The sequence below is a fragment of the Anser anser genome (assembly GCF_964211835.1).
Source record: "Anser anser genome assembly, chromosome: 21".
Taxonomy (NCBI): Eukaryota; Metazoa; Chordata; class Aves; order Anseriformes; family Anatidae; genus Anser; species Anser anser.
In genome coordinates, this window is record NC_139742.1 from 7,501,470 (window position 1) to 7,528,381 (window position 26,912).

General features: G+C 46.2%; 1 protein-coding gene across 5 annotated transcripts in view; it reads left to right on the plus strand.

Annotated features, from left to right (window-relative positions):
• FUBP3 (far upstream element binding protein 3) overlaps nt 1-26,912 on the plus strand; it is a 40,400-nt gene that overhangs the window by 11,655 nt on the left and 1,833 nt on the right. For 2 of the 5 annotated variants that reach the window (XM_083806916.1, XM_083806918.1), the window contains exons 3-17: nt 2,233-2,266; nt 4,203-4,252; nt 5,711-5,782; nt 6,637-6,694; nt 9,315-9,477; nt 10,332-10,430; nt 12,306-12,410; nt 12,801-12,903; nt 13,571-13,671; nt 14,756-14,897; nt 19,678-19,838; nt 20,691-20,764; nt 21,255-21,331; nt 25,355-25,426; nt 26,138-26,265. In XM_083806916.1, coding sequence (XP_083663042.1) covers nt 2,233-2,266; nt 4,203-4,252; nt 5,711-5,782; nt 6,637-6,694; nt 9,315-9,477; nt 10,332-10,430; nt 12,306-12,410; nt 12,801-12,903; nt 13,571-13,671; nt 14,756-14,897; nt 19,678-19,838; nt 20,691-20,764; nt 21,255-21,331; nt 25,355-25,426; nt 26,138-26,265 — 1,439 coding nt within the window. Of the gene's footprint in view, nt 1-1,690; nt 1,742-2,232; nt 2,267-4,202; nt 4,253-5,710; nt 5,783-6,636; nt 6,695-9,314; nt 9,478-10,331; nt 10,431-12,305; nt 12,411-12,800; nt 12,904-13,570; nt 13,672-14,755; nt 14,898-19,677; nt 19,839-20,690; nt 20,765-21,254; nt 21,332-25,354; nt 25,427-26,137; nt 26,266-26,912 lie in introns of all 5 variants that reach the window. The other 3 variants (XM_083806915.1, XM_083806914.1, XM_083806917.1) reach the window with 3 other exon arrangements.

The window sequence follows — 26,912 nt, forward strand, 5'->3', positions numbered from 1 at the left end:
ATGGTGGAGCAGAACATCGGCTCTCAGCGCTGCCGCAGGCGTCTTCGGCCCCAGCCTCGCCTCTCTATCAGTGTCTGTCTTTCAGAGCAAAATGGGCACAGTGGAGAAGGAATTAAACTGCAGATTGTTGGGACCAGGAGCTACGGCCATCCGTTTTCCTCCCAAAGGGAGAGAAATTGTATCTGACTTCAGGCAGATCCCTCCCGGTTGTCTCCGCCTGCTTCGCTTCTCGGCTCTTGGAGAGGTCGTCCGTGGTGTGTGGAGGGGGTGCTCTTGTGCACGAGTTACTGTGGCTTAGTTGGTTTTTAACTGGTTTGTACAATAAGCGAATAAAGTCAGGATGATATGGCGGGGGGTGGTGACCAGCTGTGTTCGTATGGTGCTCGGAGCGAGCTGGGGGCTGCACCTTACGTACACCAACAGCGCTACCTGCCCAACTGATTCCACTCGTGGTGCTCGTGCAGCTTTCCCCGTGCAAGTTGTCTTTCCCAAGTGCAGGATCGTGTTACAAAATGATGGCTCCTCCGTTACTTGCGTGAACTTCGGGGTTTGATTATAGGATGTGTGTCCGTCTCGTAATTTGTGGGCAGCGGCTGCAGCGTAAGAGGCAGCCAACAGAACTGGTGAGGTGAATTGCCATGCTAAGTGGATATTTAAATACGGCCTCGTAGTGTTAAGACCCCTCTTTCGGGCATCTTGGGGTAATGAGTGGCCTTGTCCTGGCAAGGGCAATCCTCTACTACAGCAACAAGACTTAGTGCCTATAGGAAAAAATACTCCGACTTCTATTTGGGGCAAGATGGCGAGATTCTGAATGTGTTTTATCGTATTTGCTCAATTCTGCAGTAGTAGCTTATCAGCCAGGGCAAATATTCCCCATTACATCACCCGCCTTTTTCGGCTGCAGTATCGACAGTTATCAAATTAGAACTTTTTATATTCAGGGTGAGAATATGCAAAGACAAATCTGACGGAGTCAATAACGCAGCAGTTGTCTTATCGCTGAACTGGAGAGAGTAATAAAATACGTATGCTGCCAATATTTTGGTCCCGACCTATTATCGAGATATCGACACCCCACAGAAATACAGTATTGACTCTCTTGGTCTGTTTTATTTGAGGCAAAGTGTTTGGCCCCAAACTTTACGTACCTTTCTACCGGATTTTGAGCGCGCGGTAGACGTCCGCTTCCTAACCCTGACAGCTGATTGCCGATTTGTTTCAGGTCAAAGAATGTGCAGGTTGCTGCGAGGTAGTTGGGAACAGCATCTTCATTATCACAGCTCACGCGTTGTTGGCCAGTCCCATTTGTTTCTCTACTCGCGCCCTCCAGGCGTGCAATATAATCTTCAACTGGTTGTTAGGACCAAATGGTGGGTTTTTAGCGGGTTCGCTGCAGGCGGAGTCCTGCAGGAAGCCCAGCAGGGCATGTGGTCCCACTTTGCATGAGGCGGTCTAATGATATTTTCCCCCATTAACGTTTGGAAGAAAGATCTAATCTGTGGGGGTAGGGGAAAAAAGTCTGTCTGAGGGTTGTCAGCTGGGGAGATAACCGCTAATCAGACACGGACCACCGGCTAACATCGCAGATATGCCTGGAATGTGTGCATTCAGGAAAATGTGTTTTTTAAAAAAAAAAAATACAGTTTTGGTGCCACGAGGTTACTTAACAGATGTATTCCTTTAACAGGTCTCCGTGTAAGTGGGCTCCATGGAGCACAGATAAGAGATACAGAGAGAAGTATGTGCAAGCAATCCGTAATGCTTTTCGCCTAGACTAAAGCTCTGAATCTGCCCTGCTTTTATTTTAGCTTTTTTTAATACGTACCAAGCTGCCTGAAAATTCTTTTCTCTCCCTTCAGCCGGTGTCATCCCCCCCCCCCCTTTTTTTTTTAACTACTTTGGGTTTAAATGGGAAGGAGGGAGGTTAGTTGGAGGGATTTGGATTTGGGCAGGCAGGATTTTCTCCCATGACTCTCAGCATGGGGAGACACAGATCAATTCCCTATCCTGTGTTCAGCTGGACACTGGGTGATGGTGTGTGTTGATCAAGAAATCCCCTCCTGTTTTGTACCACATAACGCATTCATTTCAGCCACTGAACCTAAATTACTGTTTTGCTTTTCTTTCTTTTTGATGAAATGGTAAGAACTCTTTTTCTATAGGGATGAAGTTAGTTTATCCGTGCTAATGCTTTGATTTTTTTTTTCCTTTTTTCTCTCTCTGCCACAGTAGGTAACCAGTTAGGGGCCCTGGTACATCAAAGGTAAGCAGTGGGTTATGTTTTATTATTTATTGATCAATTCTAATTGTTTATTGATCCACCATCTGTAGTAGTGTTAGGAAGTCAGAGGTTGAGAATGTGGAGAAACTGTCAGCTTGGGTTTTCTCCGGCAAGGGTTTTCTGCTAACCCTTTAAAGGCTATTTGTTGTTATGAAGAAAGAAGAGTTGAAGTGAAACTTGAATTTGATTCCTGTAAATCTGCAGGACCAAGAATAATAAATTCTCTCTCCTCTCCTTTCCCCTACCCAAGGCGGGGGGGAGTTAAGCTCTGGCATTTTTACAGAAGTTGAAAGTATTAAACAGGCGGGTGGATCTTTTTTTTTTTTTCCTTTCCAGTTCTGTTAATGTAGTATGACCTGGGATGACTCCTTTGATTGTCAAAGTTGGTTTGGGGAGACTAAAGCAAGCGTGAGTTGTTGCGCAGCAAGTCTTAGCATCTAATACACAAGGAAAATTCTCAGGTTTTCTCTAATCCTGCTCTTAAGGAGTTGCCCATCTTGTTTTGAGCAGGAAGGGGAGAACGTTTCTAAAGCTGGATTCACCTTCAGGTTGGGAGTAGTGCATTTCCATCATAACCAGCTGTTTGGTGGGGCCCTCGGCAGAAAGGACAAGGAGTATTTACTCAAAAGCTGGAGAACAATCAGTTTTGCATGGTGATGCTGTTAGCCTAAAGCTCGTGTACAGCTAGGGATGCACAGAAAAGGGTGGGCAGCGTTGTCTGCTCTGCTGCTACCTGTCTTCTGCCAGGAGTGGTGTTTATGCGGGGAATTGCTTAGGTTAAAAGCCTGAAATGGTTTCTTTCTGGTTTTGGTGGTTGGTTAGGCTCTCCGTGCAGCTGCTCCAGCGCAGGGTGGTTTGTAAATCAGGCAGAATAGGATGTTTTGGCAACAGGCTGTGTTTGTTCCAGATTAAAACTGCTGGAATTCTGAGCCTTCCTGGAGCAGGTGGGGTCCGTTCCCCTGCAGATAGGGATGGCAGTGTTTGGTTTTGCTCGTGAGCCTTGGGACGCTGGAGGGCACTTTATCTGCAGGTTAGCTGGCGAAGTCTGGTGGGTATTTTTTACCTTCCCTAACTGATCTAAAGTAAATCATGGGAAGGCTTTGATACGCCTCACCACAAAACCTGCATTGAGCTTATTATGCAGGTGTTTGACTGCTTTTGAGATTGCTGAACAAATTGTGTGTAATGCATCTGCCAGCACAGAGAGTTGGCAAATTCTGTACTCAGTCTTGTGTTTTATACAAGACAGAAATGGCAAACAAAAAACCCACAAGGTAATTCTTCCCTACTTCGTTATGGCCAGGTCTTCGGTAGTTGCTTTGGGTGCTACGTTTTGAGGCACAGACACATTGAAAAAGTCCAAAGAGCAACAGATATGGAAGTCTTGAGGTAGTAAGACTTCAAAGGATAATCAAAGACAGCTTTTATAAATTCTAATGAAAAGTGAAAAGAATTATAAGGACAGGCAGATTAAAAATAAATCTGAATATCAGAAGGGGCGTTCATGTCAGGATTGGCATTGGTTAGTGTCTCTTGGCAAGAGCATATCCAAAAGTAGTAGGCAGAGGTCATGGCTTGGAAGGTCTCAGCTAAATATTGAAGGAACTTTGCTGTTATTCTGTTAAATCTGTCTGAAGCAGAACGACCGAAAGATGTTCCTCCGTTGACAACAATGGATGGTAGACTGGAAATCTATCCAGTGTAGGAGGAATTAGTCCATTCTCTCTGCAGCCAGGGCGTGGAGCAAGACCAAGAGGTCCCTTCCAAAGGAAATGACTGTGACTGCGATGTAGTATTTACTTGTGTGTGTGCTCAAGAGCCTGATGCTGTGCCTGTTTTCCGCAGCAGAGCACGGTCATCTTCCAAATTGTTTTTTGTAATGACTCTTTGATTTTTCTCTTCCTTTTTTTTTTTTCAGGGCTGTAATAACAGAAGAGTTCAAAGTGCCTGATAAAATGGTTGGATTTAGTAAGTACCTTGGATGCTTTTGGTATGGTTCTTCTGTGCAAGAATGCTATTTATTCTGTCAGAATAAAACATGTTCATAAGTTTTTGTGCTTGCTATCTTTGGATAAGCTTTGTCTGGTGTTCTCTTCATGGGGACCAGATGATCTGTATTTAAAATCCAGGTGCATGCTGCATGGAAAAGCTTGGTGGCCCAGTAATAAGAACAAGACTGTATGGTACAGGTTACTGAGAGTTGTAGTGGTTCTGTTCCTGAAATTCCAACTGATGCAGTACATAAATATGTCAGAAGATAATTTATTTCCCCTCATTGAAATATTTTACTTTGAGTATGCAAAAGTGTGGGAGTTGAGGGAGGAAGAGAAGATTTAAATGTTAAAGTAAGGGTTGGCTCAAGGCAAGCTAAACAGAATTCTAAGTCTTTCATACACTTGCTGCAGGGAAGCACAGCCAGCGTGCATTGCTCAGATGAGGTTTTTTCCTAGACGTGTTCCTGGTGCTGCTTTCTTCCTAATTTCTCTTCCTCGTGATGGTCATTACTCTTCCTTTCCATGGCAGCCCCCTGCTTTTGTGACTGCAGTGGTTGCGTTGGCTCTTCCCCTGCTAGATGTCTGTGCATCTTTTCCCATTTGATACACAGAGAGTGAAAAGGCAAATAACAGATGAGGATAATTACTCCTTAGCGCGTCAAGTTTTCTCCCGACTATACACCATAAAACTGTAGCTGTGGAATTCCTGAGGAGGCAGTCTGTCCTCCCACCAGCCTTCGTTATTTATCGGTCCCAGTGCCACTCGTGGGGAGGAAGGGATGTTGGAGGGATTCTGTAGCTCTGTGAGCAGGGAGCCTGCATACTCGGCTGGTGTATCAGCTGTGTATTAAACATAATCCTGCTTCAGGCAGATAGGGCAGGTGGTGGATCCGCAGCTGGGAGATTGTCCTGTGGGAGCACCTCGAGCCAGGCATACCTGTTCGACTTGACAGATTTGCTCTTTTGCAGTCTGTGCAGGAGATAAATGGGGATAGGCACATAGCCTTTCCTCAGTGCGTCTTTTTGTGAAGCGATTACTTGCTGCCTCTAAATGTTAAGGGAGATTGGTATTTGTTTTCACTCAAGGTTTGATAGAGCATTTCAGTACGTAGCAGTTTTGAGTGCAGACCGGAGAAATAGCATGTCTTGTGAAAAGAGGTAGTAAAATATGAATTTTAAAGAAATAAAAAAGCCAATAACTTCTGCTTTTAGGACCCCAAATAACTGGTTTATTTGTTCCAGTGCATGATGGGTTTTTTGTTTGGTTGGTTTGTTGTTTTTTTAAAATTTGTTCATGCTGTGGATGCCTCTTTTGCAATCCTGGAGTCAAACTGTTCCTTTATAGATAGCTGCAGTGGGGTAAAGGGGGGAAGGTGATCTGCAGTTATTCAGGAAAGCCGGTATGTTCTGACGCTTCTTGAACTCATTTCAGTAATCGGCAGGGGAGGTGAGCAGATCTCACGGATTCAGGCAGAGTCTGGCTGCAAAATTCAAATCGCTCCAGGTAAGAGCCTCTTTGTGTGCCAGGTGAACGGGTTTTAATGTTGAAGGATGTTGTGTCCACTGTATCAGGTGCCTTGCCTTGGTCCTAATGTGTTATCACCGTTAACAAACGATACGCTAGGCTCACGTGCATGGGAGGGCTGTTGTGGGACCGTCCTCCCTGCTAGCAGAGAAAACAGGCTTGTCGGGTGGTTTGGGGGATGAAGCGATTAAGGAACCGGCATTAACCAACAGATGGGTACGGTGCAAATGGACAATCTATGTTATTTTTAAGGCAGAAATTGCAGCTGTTTAGTTTCCTCCTGGTGGTACTACTTTGCTCAGCTCGTGCAATTTGTCTCTGATAGTTTGGTCCGCTCCAGCTCCTGGCAGAAAACATTTCAGGAGCATGGCAGCAAATCTTTGTACAATTCGCCTTACATTATAAAAACAGGACCGTGCCATTCGGTCTGTGCTACTGCTGCAGCCCGTTTGCTTTGGTGAAGGCTGTACTACAAGTGCTGTGCAGGAAACTGTCAATGAATGTAGTCGAGGATTTAAACCTCCCTTTAATTGGCAGGGAAGGCTTTTAAAGAATGCAGACATCCGGCAAGTATTTTAAATATGTTGAGCCTGGATGTCTTTGAATTCATTGCCATGTTCTGTGTGCAGAGGGGAGTGTTTTCGTTAGTACTTGATAGTTAACCAAAACTGCTGCCATTTTTGAATTCCATCTATTAATGTGGTGTGGGATTATTTTTTTTTTCTCTAGCCTGCCTACTGAAGGAGTAATCACTCTTCTGCCTGCCTACTGAAGGCAGTTTGGCTGCTGAGTCAGGAAGCATCTAACCCCTGTTGTTCTCGTTTATTTTGCAGACAGCGGTGGGATGCCCGAGAGGCCCTGCGTACTCACCGGCCCGCCAGAGAGCATTGAGTGAGTTCTGATTTCATTTTTCTCCTTCCTCCTTCTCTCTCTTCTCCCTAATGCTGTGCTCTGTCAGTGGTGCTACTTGGTTAGCCACACCAACAGCTGTTGGCCTAGAGAAACTTGAGGGTCTCTGGAGCATAGAGCCTCTTGGTCTGATGCTTTAAACTGCACCTCAAAGGCTTTTTTCCCGTTGCAGTTTGAACCCTCTGCAGAAATTTCCATGGAATTCCCCTCCGCAGGGCAAGGTTGCTCCTAGGGCACCTAGGATGCAGTTGTCTAACTGCAGCTCTCCAGGATACTGAGCTAATAAGCTGTTGAAGGGCCCTTCTCTTCTCCCCTTCGCTTCCCTCCTGTTGAGCTGACATCCTTCCAGCTGAAGAAGGCCTGCGTGAGGCCTCCAAAGCCTGTTGGTGCCACTCCAGAATACCCTGGAGGTGTTGGTGGTGTTGCACAGCAGCACGAGGCCCATGGGCGTGCTTACCTCTGCACTGCTGCCAACAAGAAGCAAAGGACTGAACCCAAGTCTTGAATTCTGATCCCTGCATGGTAGAGACACGTGGCCAGCCAGCAGGGGTTTCTACTCTTTAGGCCTATAGAAACTTTAGGGACAGTGTTTCCTCCCTCCCCCTTCCCAGGAGCTGAGTTTGAGACTCTCACAAACCAGTTGAGGACCTCCTGCTGGAACTGGATCCAGGATCCTCAGGCTTACAGGAACACACTTAACATATGGAGCTGCTCTTTCTCTCCCCAGCCTTTGGGTAGGTGGGTTTTTTAAAATCCATCTGGAAATCTTTGAGTTGCATTTGATAGTGAAAATACATGGGCGCAAAGACTGTCTCTCTAAAGAGAAGACAATCATCATTCTTCCATTCCTAAGAGATCTAAGGGTACTTAAATCTCCTTACTCTACCATAATGCTGCAAGCAGTGAGCCAGAATAAATATAATTGGCAAGCTCGTGTTGCAGGGCAGGCGATGTACTCTTGGTGATATTGAAGTGCTTTTTCCCCCTTTGCAAAAAGATATTTCAGAACAAGAGCAAAATACTAAAACACTGGAATGCCTGAGAAATGCAGTTGGGGCAAAACGGGGGAGAGGTATAGTTAAGACCTCATTGTTCTGAAATATGTAGTTAAATGTAGTTATGTCCAAGGCTGTCTTTAAATACAAATAAAAAAAAGAGAGAAGCAAAATAAAACAAACAAAAAAATGGAAAGTGAGAATACTCAATTTCTGAAGCAGAACAAAGCGTTGAGTATGTGGAATTTGGTGAAATTTAACTTGCTTCTGTGTTGAAATTGTTGTCAAGTTGGTTGTTTGAACTATATTTTCAGGCTATTCAGATAAATACTAAATAAAGCAAGGAAACCCTTCAAAGTCTTAGGATAACAAGATGGGTTTTGTGTGAGGAGTTTTCGTTAGTTATATCCAGTGGCAAACTACCAGAGCTAATTTCCCAATGACCCCTTCTCATCTGATATATGTGCTGTATTGAATGTTGTAGTCTCTGTTGTCATAACTTTATGCAAAATGTAGAGGTAAATAAATAAAACCTCTTCAGACTCTTTCAGAATATTTGAAATGGGCTTCCACAAATTCCACCTTTTGCCTTGTTTTGTGAGAAGGTTGAGAGAGGGCAGTGCTCTGATCTTTGTGCAGCCTCAGTTCACCACCCCCTGAGCTGATTCAGGTGAACGTCTGCTTACGAGGGATGGTTTTGTACTGTTTCTTCAAGTTCCCAGGTAGAAGACAGTCCTCCTAGGGTGCCTGATGTGAAGTGGAGAGAGGGGAGATGTTGCTTTAGACTGAATAGGAAACTGGAGACTTTCTGCTACCTATTTTAGAAGTGTGATGGGAAACGGGCAGAAAAGGGACGTGTTGATAATAGCAGTCCTCGAGATGAAGGGAAGGACCTGCAAGCTGCTTTTGACATGCATGCTAAAGCTTTTTAGAGGAGGTATCTTTAATCTCCGAAATGCTTCTTTGTGTCTGTCTCTTCTCACCAGGAGTAGAAGAACCCAGTCTTTCACTGGTTGCTGCTGCAGTGTCCTTGCCTTGCTTCCTGGTGTAGCTTCAGCACCTGCTGTTTGGGGCAGAGGCTGTGTTAGGACAGTGTTCTGGTGCTGCTGGTAAGAGCAGGCAGAGAAGAGCAAGGCAGTTGCCTGTGATCAGAGAGAGATTAACCAACATGCTGTGATAGTATTGGAGCAGTGTCTGTTTTGTCTTGACCAAGGAGAACAGAGCTTGAGTTTTATCAAATACTATATATAATTTATATAATGTATATAACAAGGTTTTGAAGAGTTCAGAACGTAGAGCATCTTCACTCAAAATGTGCACCCCAAATGTAATAGCTCAGCTATTATCCTTACCCTTCCAAAGGTGTCAGAGCATGCTGCTGCTCTTCCTTCTCTTTTCCCTTTTCAAAAAATCAAACTGCTTGTAAGTAATCACGATAGGGGAAGTTGTACATCAAAGGGTTAAAAAAAAAAAGTGCTAACTGTGGTTTCCTTCATCTTTTCACTTCTTCTCCTCTCCCCGATCACTTCACGTTCCAATGGTTCCTAGTCTCTTGCTCACGTGGAACAATGTTGTCTAATGGTTGTTTCCCTCGATTCTTTTCCAAGACAAGCAAAACGGCTACTGGGGCAGATTGTAGATCGCTGTCGGAACGGACCTGGTTTTCACAACGATGTTGATGGCAACAGTACGATTCAGGAGATTTTGATCCCGGCATCCAAAGTGGGTCTAGTCATCGGCAAAGGAGGTGAAACAATAAAACAGTTGCAGGTGCGCAAGATGCATTTACTTTAGGGCTCTCTTCCCTACTGCAGCTTCTCTAGATCAACAAGAGCGTGCTGAAACGGAGAGCCTTAAATGCTCTAACCTTCTACAGCAGGGACTATTCTTCTGCCTTCGGAAAGCTGGACTCCGATCCAATCTTGTGTTACAAACGAAATCGGTTTGGCCCCAGCTACGCATGTAGTGGAGTTTTGCCAGACCTTTGAAAGAAACTCGTGTGCTTCAGATAACATTTGGTGTGCGCTGGTCAGGAGGGGATCCCTGTAGCTAAGAAAAAGCTCTCTCTAGTCTGCTGTTGCAATAGTTTTTAATGCCAGCCGTGCTGTTGTAGAGTGCTGTGTTTCTCTTTTGTTGTTGATCTGTGATGAAGCTGGCGTTTGTCATCTTTTTTTTCTCTCATCCTACCCCTTTCTAATTCAATGTTTTGTTATGTATAAATCAGTGTTCCTAGATATTCTAGCATCCCGTACAAGAAAAGCACCTAGGTCAAAAATGCAGGTTTTTTGGATGCCCTGGTTAGGCCTCTGTCATCCAGTAGTTTTAAGGCTGATCACATAATAACTTATGTGCAGACAGCTGCAGATTTTGGAAATGGCTGAAAAAATCAGGTGAAGTAGAGGGGTTTTGTTTTTCCAAGAGATTCAGGTATTTGAGATCTTCAGGAGTAGCGCACTTTCTGGCAATCTAGGACTGTTACCGAATTTATGCTATAAATACTTACAAAGAGCTACGGTAGTGTTCTGCAAAGCTGCTAACGTGACCTACGTAACATTTAGTAACCAAAATGTAGTCCCTAGTTTTAGGGACTCTGCTTAGCAAAGTGCTCTGTGCTTTTTCTTCAGGAGCGAACAGGTGTGAAAATGATTATGATCCAAGATGGTCCATTGCCTACTGGAGCAGATAAACCTCTCCGTATTACTGGAGATGCATTTAAAGTACAGGTATGTAATAAAAGTAAGCAGTTGTCCCAGAGTGCTGACGAGAAGCTTAAACATAAGCGTATTTGTGAACATCTAATGGAGTTAAATCAAATTGTGAATGCTGTTATCCTTGCTTGTTTTGTTTTTTCTGTAAGGTTAAAGTATGAGTAGAGTCAGTTAAAACAAAGGACTAGCAAGTGTTGGCTTGTTTACTGTATAACCTAGGAGCTCTTGCTCCACATAGGTAGTAGACGTGGGTAGGAGAAGAGTTGAGGAGGATGTTTTGGAGAAAGTTTGTGAAAAGGTTTCCAGTCTGAAGCAGAAGTCATAGGTACATGGTACTTAAGCAAATGGGTTCATAGTGACTAACCTACACAGACATTTGACAAAGTGAACCTTCCACAGAACTATTTCAGACAGCCAATTGACACAGGTAATTAAAAGTAGAAAAAAAAAAGGAAAATAACCACAACTCCTGAAACCAAGGGGTTTGCTTAATATTGGTACTTCGGTCTCCTTGTGTCAGGGTTCTACCTGTGATCAGCCAGAGGCTGGAAGATTGATAGGAGTTCTGGAATTAAAGTTTAGCTGTGGCATGTTCCACTTCTCAGCAAGTGCCTTTCATACCTTGCTAAGTACTTAAATCTAGCTTAGCATTCCTGTCTCTAATAAAAATAGCTTTGTTTCATAGGCTCTCCCTAAGCATAGATTGCTGTAACAGTTGATGCTGCTCAGGTATGTTTGGGTGGTGTTTTTCAAGCCTCTTAATGTAACTGGACTTCTAGATTTAAATGATAATTTTCAAAATTCTTATACTTATTACACAGGTATAGATACGTAAAAACTTGAATGGGAATCTTGCTACTTTTAACCAAATCATACTGTGAGTGCTGATGCTTTCCAGATGGTTTCTTCTACCTTGCAAGATTTGCTGTTGTCACATCTTCCATGCCATAAATTATGGCAAGCAATCACGGAGACTTCATAGGCTGGAAGATCTTAGAGGCACTTAAAGTTTAGCATGCTTAGAAAGCACTTAAGAAGCTCGATGAGCCTTGGGTTTTGGGGGAATCTGTGTGCTTCAATGTACAAAGTTCTTAACCATCTCAAATCTCTAGCAAATATCTCTGATGCCCTTATTTCTATCTTGGCATCTCTGAAATGTCTTGAGTTTTCCCCTTATGTAATAATTAGGAAGGGGACATGGAAAATTAATAAATATGTGAAAGGAGTCAGATTTGCCAGTGTCCCTCAAACTTGCAAATAGTAGCAAAACATCAAAAGATTGACAATTAATATATTGAGACAAAGGCTCAAAGGTTTTCACATGTGGGCTTTTTTTTTTTAATGGTAGCACTGCTTGCTTATTTCTAAGGCATGTTTTGACTAGCTGGGCTTATATGCAAGTTTGTGAAAGGTCTGGAGAGCTGCAAGTAGGTAGGAAGAATATCCATTTGTCTCAGAGAATGCCTTGCTGCAGACCTGTGCTTAACTTCTCTGAGTGTCAGTAAGCTCACTACTGGCCACCTGCCTTCTTGGTACATGTTCCCTACCTCTTAGTGGATATGCTGTGTACTGTGTTACCACAGCTTTTACCATACTGTTATTTCAGCTCTATCCAGTAGGAAAGGGTATTCCCTTCGTTTAATTTAAAAAAAAAAGAAACGGGGGAAAAAAAATCAGTGATTATATTTTAAAAGCTAAAGTTCCTCCCTTGGGAAGTAAGCAACTGTGCACAAGAAACGGCAGCCTTGCACACCTGGCACACTTTGACATCTTCCACGTCTGACCAAAACAGATCTTCCCTGACTGGTAGATTAGCCACTGTTGAGGCCCCAACGCTGAGATGGCAAGCAGAGTAATTTTAAGCTAACTGTAACTTCTTTCCCCATGTAGCAAGCGAGGGAAATGGTACTGGAGATCATCCGAGAGAAAGATCAGGCAGACTTCCGAGGCGTACGCAATGATTTCAGTTCTAGAATGGGAGGAGGCAGCATAGAGGTATGTTTTCTTCACGAGTACTCTGCTAACCTCCCTGTGGGATGGGTAGTGGGTGGAAGTCCTCGAGTTTCGCATGTAACCTGTAAGCTGCTTTTGAAAAGCGTTGTGTGCTGTTGCCAGAAGAGTGAGTCTGGCTCCAAAGGGGAGTTCTCATGGACTCCCAGATGGCACGTCTCTAATTGTCTTTTGAAGCCACATTCTTGCAGTGCAGAGTTCATTTAGCGGGGAAGGAATTTGTGGCCACGTGTTTGTTTTTCTTAAGGGTTATGGTTGTGTAGCCTGGAGCAGCTTAATGTGGCCCATCCTTGTAGTTAAGTGCATCTCCTTGTAAAATCAGACTCATTCGATCTAGTTCTCTGAGCTTTCATACTGCTTTGCCTTTCCCATCAGGTCTCTGTGCCCAGGTTTGCTGTTGGAATTGTGATAGGAAGAAATGGAGAAATGATCAAAAAGATTCAGAATGATGCTGGAGTTAGGATTCAATTTAAACCAGGTTTGTGTGAGGATGGAGAGCTGTTACTTTCTTACCAGTGTTCCACTCTGGGATCGCTACGGTGATTCTGCTCTGAGGTTCCAGCAGCTGGGCTTTCCTCCTTTAAAGGTGCATTGTCTCTTTCTGAAACCTGTTTAAATGACACGCTGCTTTCTCATGCACTTTGTTTTTCAGAGAGTAAGATTATATATGTCTTACTTGCAAACATTAGATGTCACAACAGTAATGTCTTGACTGGTAATTGTATGGGAAAACAAAATAACAGTAACAAAACCCACTTTTAATTTCCTATTAAAGAATTCTCCTTCAGGACATTAAAGCCTTTGGGGATCAGGAGTTGATTAATTCTAAGTAACTTTCTCTGGGTCCTTGGCTGTCTGATCACCTATCAAAGCTGCCTTTGTCCTCTTAAAATTATATCAACCTCTTTCACGGCTTTTTGACATTTGAAAGTGTTGCCTTTTAAATGCTGTCCCCTCTGCAGTGGGGTTTGGGTTTTGTCTCCTTTCAGTACCTCGAAGAGTGGCTGAAGGTGGAGGGAAGAGAGCTCTTGGGCTAGATGTGTTTTGTGACTGTGCTGCTAGCAGTGGTGGTGCTGGAAGGAAGCCTTTGTTGGTGGGTGGATGTTTTCTCCTTTTAATTTAGTCTTTGTCACTTCTCTTCACAGATGATGGGATTAGTCCTGAAAGAGTCGCACAGGTCATGGGGCTTCCCGATAGGTGTCAACATGCAGCACACATCATCAATGAGCTTATTCTCACAGCACAGGTGGGTTCTGGAGGCTCTTGGGCGGAAAGAGCTTATATGAGAATGTAGTATTTGTGCATGCAGCTGTGTGGATGGATGCTACCATCGGAAGAATAGCAGTGTTACATTTTTCCTCTGGTAGACTGCACACGCTGCTGCCTAGGAGAGAGCTGCCAGCTTTGGTTTGGTTTTTAAATTTGATCTGGGCTGATTGAGCTATGGGAAGGCTTCCTGTTTTTCAGGCAGCATCATGAGGCTTCATTGCAGTTCCATGTTTACCCTCATGTTGAGTTGTTTTCAAGTTATTTGAAAATGATGACCCAGTGGAATGGAGCCCAGTGTTAGCACGAGACAGAGGCTGGAGGTTCTGCTCAGAAGGGCCGAGTAACACTCGGGGTAGCAGAGTATTAGCAGTGCTTGGACACTCCTCTGCTGCCTCTTCAGACTCCAGTCCTCAGGCCTGGTGGCTGTGGGAGGCAGCAGAAGGCAACAACTGTTGGTGTACGCAGTTACTGTGCTCTGAGAACTCTGGTAATTGTCCACTTATGTTTTGAGGCCTGCCGTGGTAGCCTCTGAGGGCTCGTGGCCTTTGCTTTTGGAGAAATCAGTTATCCAAAATAGGTATGTCCTTTAAATGTCTTTGGACTTAAAAGCTGCCTTTGGAAGTTCTGGAAAATGTGCATTTCAGCTGAGTAATTCCAGCAGTTCTTTGAAGAATGACACTTGAAAGGGTTTCGAAGGTAACTTCTGCATGAGTCAGTGCCAAGTTCTATCTGTTGTTATAATGAAAGCCCCCACCAAAACCTAAAAGTCCCTTAGTAGCTGATGCGCGTTTAAAGGTTTATTTCAGCAGATACATAGGAATGCATTTAAAAAATATTTTTATCTTCCTGAGTCAGGAAGGCAGCTGCAAACCTACATTACTGGCATTTCTTTAAATTACTTCAAAATCTTGAATGTGGAACTGAAGTCCAAGAATATCTTAATTCAGTGCCATTGATTATAATGCTATTTAACTTACCTTGCTTTATTTTGTTTTTAATGTGCATTGGGGCCAGCAAAAAAAAAAAAAAAACCCACTGATACAAATTCTTTGCCTTCCAAGGAACGAGATGGCTTTGGAAATTTGGCTGTTGCCCGAGGAAGAGGTCGTGGCCGTGGGGACTGGAGCATTGGAACACCTGGGGGCATGCAAGAAATAACCTACACGGTGCCAGCTGATAAGTGTGGTCTTGTTATAGGCAAAGGTAGGTCTGCTAACATAAATATTAGAGCTTGCAGTCTTTCTGTCTCTGGATGGTCGCCTTCTTGCTGCCTGACAGTGGGGTTTGGGAGTTTTTTGTAATTGCAGGTATTTAGTGGCCCGTGAATGCAGCGCAGGAATAAGCGAGAAGCACTTGTGGTTGTTTACTTTGTGGTGTTCTCGCTCATAATTGTACTCTCCAGGCCCTTGTTCACAATATGTAAGAGAGGCTCTTCATGCAGAGCTGTCAAGTAAGCCTGTTATAACAAGCAGCTGGCTGAGAAAAGGCAGTTTCGTTTGTGGATCCTTTTTAGAGAGAACTCATTTAAAGGACAGTTTATCAGGGATGAGCAGAACAGTCATTTTGTCGTGATGAATTTCTGTGAGTGCCTTGTGATAAAATGGCAGGTCTCTGAATGTGACAGTAACTGTAGCTGCTTCCAGCCACATACCTGAAGCATCTGATGAAGAAAGTGAAGCAGTGGGACTTGTCTGTATCACAGCTCACACCTGAGCCTGTCACAGAACAGACTGGTGCCCCACATGTACCTCATCTTGCTCTGGTGAGCATGTTTGCTGCCATGGAGGCCCCTTTGTTGCCGTAACTGTTGAATCTCTACATGCTAAGGACACGGGCAAGGCACCTGACCTTTCTCTCAAGAACCAGCACACCTCCAAGACTAATAAAAACAGGGCAGCAGCAGCAGTCACAAACTCTTAGAGCACCAGGTAATGGCAGTACTTGAATTAGAACCAGGAATAGCTCTATGGCTTTTAATTGTTGCGATGCTTCGGAGTTAATACACTGATATATCAAAGGGGCTGTATTTAAGTTTTCTATCTGCTTATTTTAGAAAGAATGACATATGCCTAAACTAGCATTTAAGTAATCACGGTTGGCTTTTAGTGTCAGCAGAGGTGAGGTGAATAGAATAGGAACAGATTAGCCGTGACGGTAAAGGAGGCAGAGAAGTGAGGACATTGTGCCGTGTTCCAGTGGCATTTAGTTTCCTGCTGTCCTGTTGCGCAGGGCTGAGCTCGTGATGAAACGTGTTGTGTCCTCGTTCCATGGCCGCGCAACCCTGCTGCACCTCTACTTGTTCCCTTTCACGTCTGGCCCCTATGGTACCCTGAACTGGATGACAAGGGACACAGGTTATGGGGCACGGGCGTGTAAGGAGTGCATCTGCAGTCAGTTTCAGATGTTTTTCTTTGCTGTAAACCCGTTCACAAACCTGGAAACTTTCTCAGTATGAAAAAACACCTGCTCTCCCCATTATGCAGATATTGCAGAGCGATTGCGCTTGAGCTCAGCGAACGGTCCAGTTGGGCATAGATCAAGCAAAGCAACTTTTAAGCCCACAAGTGAGAGCTGTGTGTATGGAAAAATCAAATTATAATGAAACTTTATTGCCGTATCCATTAGTCATCCTTAATAAAGGATCAGAAAAGGTCACTTGTTGTTCAGCAGTGCACTGAAGTGGAGCATTTGTGACTACAGAGAGCACTGCGCTGAAAAGATAAATGCAGGTAGTGGAGTTGGATGTCCTAGCAGTCAAGTGCGAGGCCTGGCACAGGCTCGCCGTGGGGGTGAAGGGTAGCTTTTTACCTTTGTTTCCACAACAACAAAACAGGGATTCTTACCCAGCCAGATCAGAGGCTTTCTGGAGTGACTAATTACTAGTTGTATGGTGATTTGAATGCTCGTAGCTTTGTAATACCACCTTGCAATCGGTGCTCTTACGGTGCCTATGCTCTTAGACTGTTGCAGCATTCATTTTTTTGTCAAGTGAGTGATGGCTGCAGCATTACCTTCTGGGGTCTGGACCTGGGTGGATGTACCACACTCTCCATTTGTTGATGCAAGACACCCTCGTCTGCTGCTTCTTGTTTCCTCTCCCACTGCTTGTGGGGCATTACAGGGGAGAGGGGATATTAATTTGGGGGTTAATCTTTTTAACCAGTCACCAATTTTAAAGCCTTTGCTCACGCCCCAGCTTCCCCTTTAGTTTCTGAGCAGTTTCTAGCTGTTAATGTTTGGTGTGTGTTTTTTTGTTTTTGTTTGTTTGTTTTTCTTTTTGCCCCTGTGATACAGAGCTTGGCTGTTAGCCCTCTGTGTGAAATCTGGCCAAGCCCTCCGGGCACATGTAGCTTGGTATCCAAGGTTCGCACCTGAGCAATGGATTTCTTGGGCCCCTGGGTATAGGGTATCAGGTGTGGCCAGGTAACTGCTTTTGTACTCCCAGCTCCATGTCCTCGCTCCAGAAGCAGGGAGGAGAGGGAGACGAAGTTTGCCTCAGCTCAGTCTATGCAGCGTGTACGACAAGATCTAGAAGATCCAGGGACCTCTTCTTACGAGTACTTAGCTTCAAAGTTGGAGCCCTTTTGAGCTGATACCAAGTTCTCGGCTCCCTGGAAATCCTGTGTGTAGCTTTTTCCTCTAGAGGGTGGGTAGGTGCAGCTTTTCTTCTCTGAAAGACTCGAGGAAGGGTGGAGACGAGCACCATACACATGTCAAGCGCTTTCTCTGTTTGGTGGTGCTTGGAAACAAACCGCAGCCTCTCTGGGCCCCCGCTGGATTTCCATGATAAATACAGCAATATTGACAGATAACGTGGCTGGCCTGGCTCTTGTCAGCTCTGCCTTTTAGCAGGTTTGATTAATTGCTTTACGATTTCACGTCCAGCTGGGGGGCCACTCTTGGATCACTTCTGCCCCCCATCAGGTAGAAGAATGGAGAGGGCTGCTGAATGCAGCTATAGACAGCCACCATGTGCCGAGCGGGTCACCCCATTAAGAGGGAAGGTGAACTCCTTCCGGCACCGCGCGGCATCCTCTTGGCCGTGTCACTTCATCTGCATGCTCGAGGCCGAGTTAGGAAAGCTCAGATGGGAGGGAGCACTTTGGCATGTAGCAGGCTCCGAAGGGCGAGGAGGAAAAGGACACCGAGTCCTGGTACTGCAGGTAGGAGCTTGCAGCCTCTCACCAAACCCCGAAAATAAAGGGACGTGATCCTTCTGTGCTGCCGAGGAGGGAGCTGATGTGGAAACAGCCCCAGCAACTCCCAGCTTGGTGCTGAATGTGAAGTGGAGAAATGACTTGAAATCTATATTCTTGCTTCCAGTCCGGTGAGAATGCTTCAAATTTCAGTCTGCTTTTGGAAGGAGAAGAGGAGTCAGCTGTGCAAGCAGCAGCCTGTGTTTATGCTTCTGTCCCCACTAAAAGCTCTCCCTCTCCTTCATGATCCGTAGTGTGTTGGCTGAAAGGCTCCTGTGCTTTCATTAAGCAAGGGAAGTGGCTGTTGACTCAGATCTCACCTTAATATGTAAAAACAAGGGCTTGATACAAATCTGCATCTGATAAAAGCACTGAATAAAATAAAACTTCTTGGACTTCCAGCTCCATCTTACGGCTTTTCCATGCATGGTTGAAAATGAGTGGCTTCGATTTCGGCTATGCAGTACAATCCCGGTTGTCTGCCCAGGGGTGTGACATGACTATCTTTTGTTACATGCATCTTCTAAAATTCATTTAGAAAGAGTTAATTGCCCTTTGGCAAGCTTTCCTCCTCCCTTCCCCAGAAAGGCTTTAAAATGTTAAAAAGGTCACGAGTCCATTACAATGAAATGAACAAGTGTCTGCGACATCCACAGTTTGTTTTGAAGTTGTGCTGGATGTATAGAGATGGAAATGCGAGCAAAATTGAGGAGGTTTCCGGGGACTCTTTTTAATTAAAACCAAACAAAAATCCCTGGTTGCTTTACTTTGCTCTCCTTCCTGCTTGCTGTTTGTCCTTTTGGCTGCTGATTTTGGTTTGTGATTTAAAAATTGTAAACTCCCTTCCTTCCCCGTACCCTTTAATTTCTCCAGTCGAATGGAGCTGGTCTGTAAGTTGTGTGAGCTTCCAAAAGAAGAATTGAACCATTGTAATGTTGGCTGAAGCTTTTGTTAAGCAAATTTCATTAAGAGACTGGGACCTAGCAGGTCTTCAGGAAATCAGATCTCTTTGGCTGGCCCCGCCGCATCCTGCTCTAAGCACTCCGGTGCTCTAGTGTATCCAGATGGCAAACTAGCCAGACATGGTCGCTGCATGCACAACTGACTCTGAGATCATGGAAGACAGCTTGGAATCCTGCTCTGTTGCAGCTGTGGAGGGCTGTGTGTGCTGTGTTGTGCCTAGGAAGCACGGTGAGCAGAGGTTTCTCAGGGAATAAGCTACTGAACAGCACACTGAGATAGCTTTTCTTTGGTTTTAAGCTACAAGGTATGGGGCTGGTTGCTTTTTGTCTTTGTGGAATGAAAGTTCTAGCAATGGAAACAGCCTCTTCATAAAAGAAAGCCTGTTTTGGTTGCAGGTGACTTTTTTTGAAGAATGTGAGCAGCTATTCAGAAACACAAATTGGTGGGGAAACACTGGAATTGGAGATTCAGCCAGTGCCGTTTTTGCCTCTGGTTTGCCACAAGGTGCCTCTCGGACATACTGTGTCTTGTTGGGAGCCTGGCAGTGTGCATGCAGGAAGATGGTGTGTTCTTAAAATAGCACCGTCTGTGCCCTAGAAAGCATTGCAATAGCTTATGGTTTTGGGTCGTGCTTCTGAGGTAGAAGGAAGGAGGGACGTGAGCTCAGGTATTGTGGCTGCTTACACTACTGCCACCCCCAGCCCACCGTGCTTGAGGCGTACAGAAGGTAGCTGAAACTATATCCCCTTTCCCAGAACCTCGCTTTGTTATGCTTTTATGGAAGGAGATGCTGAAACCCTTTGTCTTGATTTCCTTTTCTTCAGGTGGCGAGAACATCAAGAGCATAAACCAACAGTCAGGAGCCCACGTGGAGCTCCAGAGAAACCCACCTCCAAACACGGATCCTGGAGTACGAATATTCACAATCCGAGGAGTTCCCCAGCAAATTGAACTCGCTAGACATCTCATAGATGAGAAAGTTGGTGTAAGTTGCATCTCTGATCTTGGTCTGTCTCTTTCAGAAGTGGTGTTTTCACTCTTAGGTACGTGTAGGCCTGGACTTGCAGGAAGGCACAGAATGCACACGCTTACGTTATTTAGCTTCAAAACCATTTGCTTGTTAACAGCTATGTTGAACTTTGGTCCTCAAGCATCCATTGGACTTATTTTTGCTGTGGTCCCAGGAGGATCTGACTGTTTGCTGACACTGAGTGTAGTGGGCAGCTGTATGAGAGGGAAGAGCAACTATAATAAGGGATAAGAAGGCTGGCAAATGGGATTTTGAAGGGAAGACCATAGTGTTACTGTGTGGAAATGGCACAGTCCTGGCATCATCACCCTGAAAGTAACACTGAACTCCTTGCTCCAGTAAATCCGGGATGACTTTTATCTTCCACTTAACATAGTGCTGTGGTATTGAAGCTTAATAATGTCAGGCTGGAGTACTGCTGGAGGGGGAGACTTGGGTAAAAGAAAGTAAGGAGAATACTGAACTGGGGAACAGTAGAACTGAAAAACAACCTCTGTGCTGAATTACGGGAGAGGAGGCGGCTTGATACCAACCTCAGGATCCAAGCTATTCAGAGGAAAACTTCCATCTGTTCCATAGTCCAGTTAGCCCCTTTGTGGCTGGCCAGAGCTGCTTTTGAAGCTGAGCTCCTGGAGTGTGCTGACAGTCCTGAGAACTGCGTCCTTGGAGGATCAGTCACTTCTTTCAGGTGCTGGGGTTTAATGGAACACGTTCCAGGCTGTTTTCTCCCCTTTCTTTACTGCTCATACTAGCTACCTTCACCCTCTGCTTAGAGCTGGCATTAAATATTTGTGGATTCCGTGACAGGGTACCAGCATGGGTGGACCTGGAGGATTTGGTCAAAGCCCGTTCAGCCAAGCACCCGCTACACCTCATCAAAAGTAAGCTTCTCCATCTCGTCACGGATGGGTTGTGGGGAATGGCTGGGAGCTGTAAAAGCACTGGGAGAAGCGTGGTGGGCCCCGAACGGGTGGTGTGTGAGTGGAGCCTTTTAAAAGGGAGCATCCAGAAGCAAGTGAGATGAAACCTTTAAGCTTGACTACAGGAAGGATTTCAGCTGCTAAATCTTAAACAAGGTAGGTATTGGTGTCTCCAAAATTCCAGTTTGTAGTGCAGTGAGAGCACAAAGAAGCTCGAGCTGCATACACTGGGGTGCTGTTCAGTACAATCTGTCCTCACCATGGCTTCATGAACAGACGAACATCCACATGGTTAGCTGTTAACACCTACACGTTTCCTTTTGTTCCCTTGTTCACCTGTTCACTCAGCAGTTGCTGGCTACAAATAATTTTGTTTCTTCAGCCAATTTCGTGCATAAGACCTGTGAAGTGTTTTACTGTCATCTTCAGCATGCCTTTCTGTCCTCTGCAGTGGTCCTCAGGCGTTTATGACACAGGGTTGGGGCAGTACCTACCAGACGTGGCAGCAGCCTGGACAGCAAGTCCCAAGTAAGTGCTTAGGACCTGGGTTTGAGAAGGGTTGATGTCCATTTGCAATTGCCACTTGGTGCCCTTTAAACGTAGGTTCATCCATAAGACCACTTGTGTGATAACAGCAAAATGAATTCCTGAGCAAAGGAGGTGTGTGGAGGTGTGCTGTGGTGTTAGAGCTCAGAATAAGCCAAAGTCCGTCAAAAACAGTAATGTTTTTTGTGCACTTAACTGCTTATTGCTTCCCTTTTTGTGTAGAGACTTAGTCCTTGCTCTGTGATCCTCTCTAACAAAAAAATAAAATCTGTCTTAGGCTTTCTCCTGCCAGGATTCTCTGAGCAAGCACTTGCCAGTGCCACTTCCCCCTAGCAGACACACCATGTGTGGTGGTGAGCCCTCCCATCTCTGTGCTCATAACCTTACCAATTCTTGATTATTTTTTTTCAACATGCTCCTTATGAACTCTTCTCCAACTCACAGTCTGATGGAAAGACTGGGAAGTAGATGCAGAAAATGGAGAAGAGGTTAAGTGTGGCTGTTATCCTCCTGCTTCATACATGCTGACTGTATCAGCGTCCTCTCTATCTCCTTTTGGGAGATGATGAGAACTGCTCAGCCTCTACAGTGTTGAATTCCCATAACGTAACCAGCCAGATAACCAGCTTTCAAATGAAAATAACAAATATTGTTAGTCATGAGTTCAGAAACTGAGCCCAGGTCATCTCTGCTGCTGGGCTTTCTGCTCCTGGCACCGAATCGGGCTGGCTTCAGGATTCAAAATGTTCATTTTCTCCCCAAAGTGTTCAGTCAAAATTCAGCAGGTTGGAATGGGAGGTTCCCCATTTCAGAATAACTGAAGTAATGCTGGTAGTGATGTTGGTAGCTGCATCATTCTGTCTTCAACAACCTCAGCAATGGTTTGCCCTAAACGGAGCAGCAGGTTTGTAGTCTGTTTGTTAATCTCAAAGCTCGTGCGATGGGCAGTAATGCCCAACACAGGGTTTTTTTTTATCACAGTTTTTCAGGAAATAAGAATCTTTCCTGTGAAAACAAAAGGTAGCACCAAAAAAGCTGGGGACAAGGGTCGGGGAGTAGGCTTAATTTTAAAGGGTTTTAAAGACAGGTACCTTTTGGTGCTGTAGCTGGTTTAGCATTGAAGCAGATGGTTAACTTCAGTCTGAATTCCCACTCTTAGAGGTGCCTGAGGTGGAGGAAGAGTTGGGGGAACAACGCCAGCGATTGCTTTTGTGATTTCCTATGACACTAATCACATTTATTGTTGATGAAATTGTGCATACCTGATATCTGGAAATCTTCAACGCTGCATTCTTAGCATTCGTGCATTTCTAAAATGTGTGTTACAGTTGGACATAGATACCCTGCATGGGACCAGGGACTTGGCATTAAGCTCTGAAAAATGCCTTTGGGAGAGGGCTTTTGCTCCTCAGAAATCCTAGTCTAAAAAAATCATATTTTTTCCATAGAGCTCTAGAGATATGTAAAAAGTAGTTTGGTTTTCAGGACAGCAAAATGCAGTGGTGGGCTTGAAAGGATTTATTTTTTTTTTTTGTACGTGAGTGGAATAGTACAGTACTGAAGGGTAGAACTTTCCCATTAATTTGTTTTACAGCAAAAAAATTTTTCAAATCCATTTCTGTGCAATCCCAAGAGCGCTGGGCTTTCCTGAGCTCAGGGAATCAGCCTGTTCCTGCACAAGCAGAGCAGTCAGTACTGCAGGGAAAGCCCTACAAAAAATGTAGTTTTTGTCTTTACTTAAAACCTTTGAATAAATGCTTATGAAACGTTCTTTGCTAATTGCTTTGAGAGATGTCTAGAAACTCACCTGAGTAACTTCCCCTCTTCCTCACCTCCCCCAGATGTTCTCTTACCCTGCCCACCTGCCAGTGGGAGAAAAATCTCCTCTTACATAGAGCCTTGTCTTAAGCTCACATCCTCTGGCTTTGGAGTTTGGTAATTAATATAAGAAGCCCAGACCTTTGATTCCCCCACATCGTGCAGCTTGCATCCCCACAGCAAGCACTTTGCAGTGAGTTTGTCAGGTTTCTGGTGGCTCCCAAGCGTCTGACTTCAGTGATCCTTCCCCTGTGCTGGGTTTAGTGTCACGAGGATGTGATTTGGGGGCAGATGTTTTATTTCTGCCATTGAACCTGATGGAAGAAGATCAGTTCTCTAGCTCTCCATGTCCACCTGGGATCCTCCACACTCCTGTTCGTAGCCAGGCACGCTCTGAAAGCAGTCTCGGTAAGGAGAGGACAGACGGGGTAAGGCAGTGCTCTAAGCAGGCCTCACCGCTTGCTTCTCCTGCAGCTCCCAGGGGGACCCAGCCAGGCCAGGTGGAGCTCACCACGGCACGGGAGGATTATTATCAGAAACTAGGGAAATTCCCGGTTTTACCCTTTAAGTTTTAATTTGAAAACAGCCTCGGGAAGGGGTCCCCTCCCTGCCTGCAGGAAACCAAGCACTGCAGCCCGTGTTTGTGGCTCTGCTAGCCCATCAAAGCACGGGCTGAGCCGTCCCTCGGAACGGATCCGAGAGTGCCCTCCTTGTGGGAGGAGGGGCAGGCCCCCACCCCCTACACATGTATTTAGATTTTAATTACTTCCCCCATCTTAAATAAATTAACTGGCCGGGGAAACGTTTGGCCGTGAAGCGCATTTAGCTGCGTGTCCTTTCAGCCTGCTGCGGACTGTAATTCTCCCAGAAGAAAAGGCATTGAAGGAGGCCCTTTGTCGGCATTAGCAGGTGGACAGTTGAGGCAGCCTTGACCTCTGCCAGCAAAGGTCCTGACTTGTAGCGTTGGTCAAGTCTTTTAACCCGCTTTTATGCCCCCGGACAGGACACTGCTGCCCTGTTCCCTCCACCCACCACGCTCGCAGTGTTGTATTCCCCCTTCCCCCCACTTCAAAGCCCTCCTTCGGCCGCGCTGGGGATGCAGCGGGGCGCTCGGCCGGGCTGGAAGAGCTCCCTCCACGGCTGTCCCCTCTCCTTGCTGCCATCCCTGTGCCTAGTGGCTTGCACTTTCCTTTCTCTGCAGTTTTCTAATCGCCGTGTTTTCTGTTCAGGTTTATTTTTGCTTGCTGCGCATCTGGCGGAGGGCCCTTTGCTCAAACTGTAGCCAAGGGAAGCGCAGGCTCCCTGCCTCCGCAGCCAGCAGGTTGGATGCTTCCCTTCGACGCTGGGACGTGCTGGATTGAAGGCGTCTTGGTGTTGGAAAGAGGGGGACCTTCCCCCCTTTCTCTGAGGTTTTGGGGTCTGCGTGGTCTGCCCATGCAGGTCTCGGTGCAGCGCCCCAGCCCATGACGCAGAGCCAGCCGTGGCTTTCACAGACGCTGGTGTGTTTGTGGCAGCTCCCCCAGCCCTCAGCACTGCCGGGGCTTTGTGCAGAGTTTGTGGCCCCTCTTGCTCCTGCAGGACTGCAGCCAGGAGCCGTGTGGCTACCACAGAGCTCTGTGCTGGGGCAGGCAGCGTGCTGCAGGCTCGCAGAGCACTGGCCTTGTTGTGCAGATGGGCATTGCCCACCTGGGCTCCTCGGGACATACTCCACCTGCGGGAGCAGGGGGGAAGGACGCAGACCCCAAAAAGACGAGTGAGATGGCTCAAAATGTGGCCATTTCCTCAGTGGCTGGAGGTTGAGGGGCCAGGATCTCAGGTGTTTGAACCGTGTTGTCCCTGTGCTAGAAGGGAGTGGGCTTAGAGCCTCGGGTGGTCGGCGTGCAAACCCAGCAGCTCCTGGTCAGTGTGCTTTGGCCTGAGCGAGTCCCAGCGGGGCGGAGGAGAGGGGTGGAATTAGGCTGAATGCGCTTCAGCGATGCACAGGTGAGATGAAATCAGGAACTCAAGCTTTTCCTTGGAGTTCCCTGAACCGAGGGTACCCAACGCTGCAGAAATGTGGAAGCTGAAGCGTTGAGCCTGGGCAACTGAGGTAGAGCCAGGGCCTGTCTAGCGGAAAGGCAGGTGTCACTGGCTGGAAACTGTCACCTGTTCCATATTGACGTGCCCCTTATTGTCATCTTTGCACAGGCCAACAGAGCCAGCAGCAGAACAGCCATCCCGATTACAGCAAAGCATGGGAGGAGTATTACAAAAAACAGAGTGAGTGAAACAGGGTTCCTGGAGATGAGTGAAACAGAGTTAACTAATTCGATGACTTGCGTCTCCATCCCCTGCCATTACTAGCTTCCAGTCCCCTGCAAACCCCCTTTGGTCCCTCCTGCTGGTGATGGTGCATGTAGTTCTTCCGCTGGAAGCTCTCTGTCGTGTTGCCTGCTGTTGGGTGCTCCTGCTGAGCTGCGGCCCTCAGTAGACCCCGTGTCCCCGCTGGCACTTGGCTTGCCTGGGGGAAAATTAGCGCACACTGAGAACTGATGCTAACGAAACCCAAAAAGGTGAAGGTGGGTTGTCAGAAGGCAGGAAAACTCCGCACAGAGGTGCGTGGAAAAACACGAGCCTGCCTTGCTCTGCTCCGTTATGAGGCGCGTGGCTCCGGCTTCTGGATTTGCATTTGACACCTTGCTGCTGGAGCCTCCGGGCCGAGGGTGAGCGGTGCAGGCCGTCAGACTGTCCCGGCAGCTGTGGGAAGGGTTTTTTAATGCTTTCTGCCTGCTCTTGGCTTGTCACTCGCAAGCCAGCATAAAGCCTGTCCTGTCGCATCCAAACAGCAGCTACCGGCGTTGCTCTTTCAGGGGTCTGCAGCTGTCGGAAGGGGGCTGGCTGTTCTTTGAGCTTTGCAAGAGGAGACTCTAAACCTGAGCTTGCCGAATTGCTCATCTCTCCTTTTTTCCCTTTTTTTTTTTTTCCCTCCAGGTCATGCTGCCAGCGCTGCTTCTCAGGCAAGTTCCCAGCCGGACTACACGATGGCTTGGGCAGAGTATTACAGACAGCAGGCTGCCTACTACGGGCAGACACTAGGGCAGGCTCAGGCCCACAGCCAGGTCTGTATTCGCGTTCCCTGAACCCCACTGCTGTTTACCTTGGGGAATTGGGGGCGTTGGGTTCCTGTGGCAAAGCAAGGAGGTATTTTGTGGCTGAGGAGATGAAAAATTGCTCATTGCTACCATCGTGTTATCTCAACACCAGTCTTGTTTGCCTGTATAGGGTGTTTTTTTGGGGGGATAACCAAGGGCTTGTTTGTTTGTTTTCCTCGGCGCTTTCCTCAGAATCCCCAAGCTGTTTTGTAGCTTTGGGGAATTTAGGTAAAGTGAATGATGGATCCAGGCTGGTGAGGCAGCATGGCACTGTTACACTGTGCAGACTTTGCCTTTTCTCTTGCAAGCTTTGTGCTAGGGCAGGAGCTGTGCACTTGCCTGGAGAGTACCCTGCCCGGAAAAGGAGGGGAAAACTATTGGGAAAAACAATTTGGATTAACCAGCTGCCAAGAAAAACGTTGCCTCACCTGTCCCTCAGAGCGCTGGAGAGTTTTGTGGGATTTATCCTCATCGTACGCTCAGGGCTTTCCTGCGTGCCGGGTTTGCAGAGTGAGCGTCTTAGCGTTTGGCAAAAAGTACGAGCAAACCACACGCACCTTAGCGGGGTCAGACGTTTCTCCCCACTGAGCCGTGCCTTCCCTCTGGCTCCTCAG